This window comes from Castanea sativa, chromosome 2 (genome assembly GCF_040712315.1).
Source record: "Castanea sativa cultivar Marrone di Chiusa Pesio chromosome 2, ASM4071231v1".
NCBI classification, from domain to species: domain Eukaryota; kingdom Viridiplantae; phylum Streptophyta; class Magnoliopsida; order Fagales; family Fagaceae; genus Castanea; species Castanea sativa.
The window spans coordinates 53,406,146-53,410,709 of NC_134014.1; the positions used below are offsets into that span (position 1 = coordinate 53,406,146).

The 4,564-nt window shown below is 38.0% G+C and overlaps 1 protein-coding gene across 1 annotated transcript; it reads left to right on the top strand.

The window, feature by feature from the left end:
• Positions 1-358: 358 nt before the first annotated feature.
• LOC142626414 (receptor-like protein EIX2) lies at positions 359-3,755 on the top strand. The gene has a single exon (XM_075800236.1). It carries the CDS (start codon positions 359-361, stop codon positions 3,440-3,442), a length of 3,084 nt encoding a protein of 1,027 aa, XP_075656351.1. The 3' UTR covers positions 3,443-3,755.
• The last annotated feature ends 809 nt before the right edge of the window (positions 3,756-4,564 follow it).

Sequence of the window (4,564 nt, forward strand, 5' to 3'; positions counted from 1 at the left end):
ATAATTAAAAAAACAAAATTATTATACAGTAATGTTTTTTATTCATCATGCTATTTCATAAGTTTCGTGTTGCCCACATAGCAAGCCAGCAGTCCAGCACCAAATTCTCCGTCTTTTTATGGAAAAGTCCATGCCCATCCATTTGACGGTTTAGGAAAGCCCCAATGGATTGACTGACTTACGACATCAAAATGGTTCTGGTTGCAGTTGAACTACCCACTCCCATCATAATTAATCACAATCCCTGCCGCCTGGTCGCATGGATATTGAATAGTCAATACATTGAGATATTTTTCAGTCTCCATATAGAGATTACTAGATATTGAATGTTTCAGACATTAATGAGAGTATGCTCAACATGGGGAGGTTCTCTTTTATTGTACTTCTAGCTCTTGTTGATTTCTTCCTTGAATGCTCACACTTTTGTTGGTGTGCGAGTGCAACCTCAACTATTGGCTGCATAGAAGCAGAAAGACTGGCTCTTCAAGACTTCAAAGACAGCCTAACCGGCAACCTCATTCGGCTCTCTTCGTGGACAGGCCAAGATTGCTGCAAATGGGAAGGAGTTGGCTGCAACAACAGCACTGGACATGTCATCAAGCTTGACCTCCGAAACCTGGTCTATCCAGATTCATTTGGATATGTTATTGAAGTTTCCAATCGGTTAAAAGCAAAAGCTGTTAACCCGTCTTTGCTGGAGTTGACATATTTGGAGCACTTGGACTTGAGCTGGAATGATTTCATGGGAAGCCGAATTCCCATTTTCCTTGGTTCAATGCAAAGATTGCGGTATCTCAATCTCTCTAATGCACGCTTCAATGGTGTAGTCCCTCAGCAACTTGGTAATCTGTCTAAGTTGCATGCTCTCGATCTTAGTAGCGGTCCAAGCGAGTATGATTTTCAGCTCTCAGTAAGAAACCTTCAATGGCTTTCACATATTTCATCTTTGAGACGCCTTGACTTGAGCTGGGTGAACCTTAGTGAAGCCTTTGACTTGGTTCAGGTACTCAACAAGCTACCTTTTTTGGCTCATTTACGCTTGTCATCATGTAGACTTGGTGATCATATTAACCTGTTCCATGATTATGTTAATTCCATGTTTCTTGAACACTTTGATATTAGTGTAAACGCACTGCAGGGCCCCATCCCTGGTGTTATTAAGCACATGAGTGTGCTCAAAGTCCTTGACCTTTCAGCCAATATCTTTAACTCTACAATTCCTATGTGGTTGGCTAACCTGACAAGCCTTGTGCATCTCAATCTTGGCTTTAATAATTTAACAGGTGAAATTCCAAGTGCTTTGGGGAACCTCACTTCTTTGGTTGTACTGGACCTGTCTTTTAATTCATTAGAGGGGGGCATACCAGGTTCTTTGTGGAATCTTTGTAGTTTGGAAGTGTTGGATTTAGCCAACAACAGACTAAATGAAACAATATCAGAGCCTTATAAGACTATATCCGGTTGCACTGCAAATCGTTTAGAGAAATTGAGTTTGAGATGGAACAAGGTTAGAAGTCCTTTGTCTGATTGGTTTTCACAGTTTTCAAATCTCAAAATCCTTGATCTCGCGAACAACTCAATCTATGGTCCGATTCCAGCATCATTTGGGAGATTGTCCAACTTGAGAATTTTAGATCTTTCTCATAATAGTCTAAATGGAACAGTCCCAGAATCTTTTGGGCAACTTTCAATGCTTGAGAAGTTACTCATGTCCAGCAACCTCTTGCAAGGAACCATTTCTGAAGTTCACTTTGCAAATCTCTCAAGATTAGAAGAGCTAGACATTGGTTTCAACTCTTTGGCTTTAAAAGTAAATTCTGACTGGGTGCCCCCATTTCAACTCAATTATATAAACATGAAATCTTGCAATATTGGGCCTCAATTTCCTGCTTGGCTTCAAACGCAAAAAAGGGTTATCACATTGTATCTCTCTAATACAAGCATATCAGATGTTCTTCCGCAGTGGTTTCCCAATATGAAATTTTCCTATCTGGACCTATCCTTCAACCAAATCAGGGGCAGGCTACCAGCATTTTTGAAACCAGATACTCTCTACATGAATCTATACCTGAGTTCCAACAAATTTGAAGGTCCCTTGCCAATTTTTCCTTCCATCTTAAACAGGTTGGATCTCACTGCCAACTTAATTTCAGGTTGGATTCCAGAAGACATTGGCAACATGACGCCTACATTGGACAATTTACTTCTTTCTGGTAATCAAATAAGCGGTCCAATCCCAAACTCATTGTGCAAAATAAATACCCTGCGAGTTCTTGATCTCTCCAAAAACAGGCTATATGGTGACATCCCAGATTGTTGGAGAAATTTCAAGATTTTGGCTGTTCTAGATTTTTCAGCCAACAACCTTTCTGGGTTCATCCCAACCTCATTTGGAAATGCAACATCACTGCAATCTTTGCACCTAAGCAACAACAGTCTTCAGGGAGAGCTTCCATTGTCATTGAGAAATTGTACGGGCATGGTTATTTTCGATGTTGGTGAAAATAAATTATCCGGAAGTGTACCTAGATGGATTGGGAAGAGTATGTTGCGCCTTGAAATTCTTCGCCTACGATCAAATATGTTTGATGGCATTATTCCTTTAGAAATATGCCAGCTCGCTGAGCTTCAAGTACTTGACCTCGCACACAATAATCTATCGGGAATTATCCCTCTTTGTTTCGGCAATTTGAGGGGCATGATTTCTGGAAATGGGACAACAAGTGGTATTGGTATTTATAAATGGTCAACTACATATGGCGAAAACTTGGTTCAGTTCATGAAAGGGAAGGAGCTCGAGTACACCAAGACACTTAAGTACCTAATTAACATGGATCTTTCTGTAAATAAATTGACAGGAAGTATCCCAGAAGAGTTAACAAACCTTGCTGGACTACGTGGCTTGAACTTGTCCAATAACCATTTGACAGGGACCATGCCTGCCATGATTGGCAACATAAGGTTCTTGGAGTCCATGGACTTCTCAAGAAACCAGATTTCTGGCTCAATTCCACAAAGCATGTCTGCACTGACGTCTCTAAGCCATTTGAACTTGTCCTACAACAAACTGTCAGGACGAATTCCATCAGGCAATCAGCTGCAGACCCTTATTGATCCTTCCATTTACATTGGCAACCCTCAACTCTGTGGCTTTCCACTATCAAAGTGTGTGAGTCCGGAGCCACCTCAAGCTGACAATGAAGGGAAAGACGAAGGAAATGGACCTGAGATAGAATGGTTGTATATCTTTATGTCTGCAGGGTATGTGACTGGACTATGGGGAGTTCTTGGTGTCATGATGTACAAGAAGAATTGGAGGGATGCTTATTTCAACTTTGTGGATGATATCAAAGAGAAAATAATATCAAGATTTAAAGTGAAGGTAGCTACGCCAAATAGAAGGTCGAGGACCAGGAACAACCACATGGAATGGAGCTGGTAAGCAATAGTTTTAGTTACCCAAATTCTTGGGAAGATGTCCTTTGTTTCTACCTATGATGATTTCTCCTCCATTTATATGTGGAAGATAATTTCTTATATAAGCTCCATCTTATATTTTTTCACTTTCTTGGTAAACATTGAGATGATGATACAAGGTAAAGACTGTGCACAGGTGAAGACAGTTGTTGTTGTTGTTTTTTTTTTTTTTTTATTTATTATGGCCACATTATGTAACTATTGGGTGAATAAGGTAGTAGCTGCTGCCAATTCTGAATTAGCTAAAGAATTGAAAGTATTTATCCCAATACATAGAGAGAAGCTATTGGCCTAGGTAAATTTGCACTTGTAAATAGCTTGCAGTGTGCAAGGTCCAGCGGTAAAGAAATGTCTTTACTTTCGATTACCATTTGCCAGTATTTTTTATTTTTATTTATTTTTTAATAAATGGCAATTAAAGTTACTTTCCACCAAAAGAATTCGATCAAGAATCATTTTCAGTTTCCAAGGTTGAGTTTGTGTCATAAGCGACAGATTTTTTTTTTTTTTCCTTATAAACAGTAAACAAGGTATAAGGGAAATAAGTAGTGCTAAGTCCACAATATTTTTATAATAAATCATAGATAGTTAGTTGTTATTGGTTTAAATTTGAACTTATCACTGAGATTACTTTATTACCTCAACAATAACAACTAGTAACAAATGATCTGAGTTGAAAATGATGCTGGTAGTTTTAGCCTTGTGATTTTTGACTATATGAGTGACTAGACAAGAAAGGAGAGTTTTTGTTGCGAATATTATAGAACTCCTGCTTCTTTCTTTTTCCTTTTTTTTAAGGGGAAAACTGTGAATCATAATATTAAAAAAAACCAGCTAGATCAACCTAAAGTACATCAAGAAAATTAGGAGAAACAAACTCCATCTAAACAAGAAAAGTTGGAGACATTTATCTCATTCCTTGACAAACTATAATCTAACATGATCATGAAAAATAGAGAAAATATTTTGAAAAAAGAAGAAGTATTGTGTTTATACTTTCATAATCTAATCTAACATCTAATTCAATACGTGAAAAATGAATAGATAAATAAACAATCTCAAACATAATTTTTTTTTTCTTAAAGAT

Coding starts and splice junctions, on each gene's coding strand:
- LOC142626414 (XM_075800236.1), top strand. CDS start 359: ATGGGGAGGTTCTCTTTTATTGTACTTCTAGCTCTTGTTGATTTCTTC.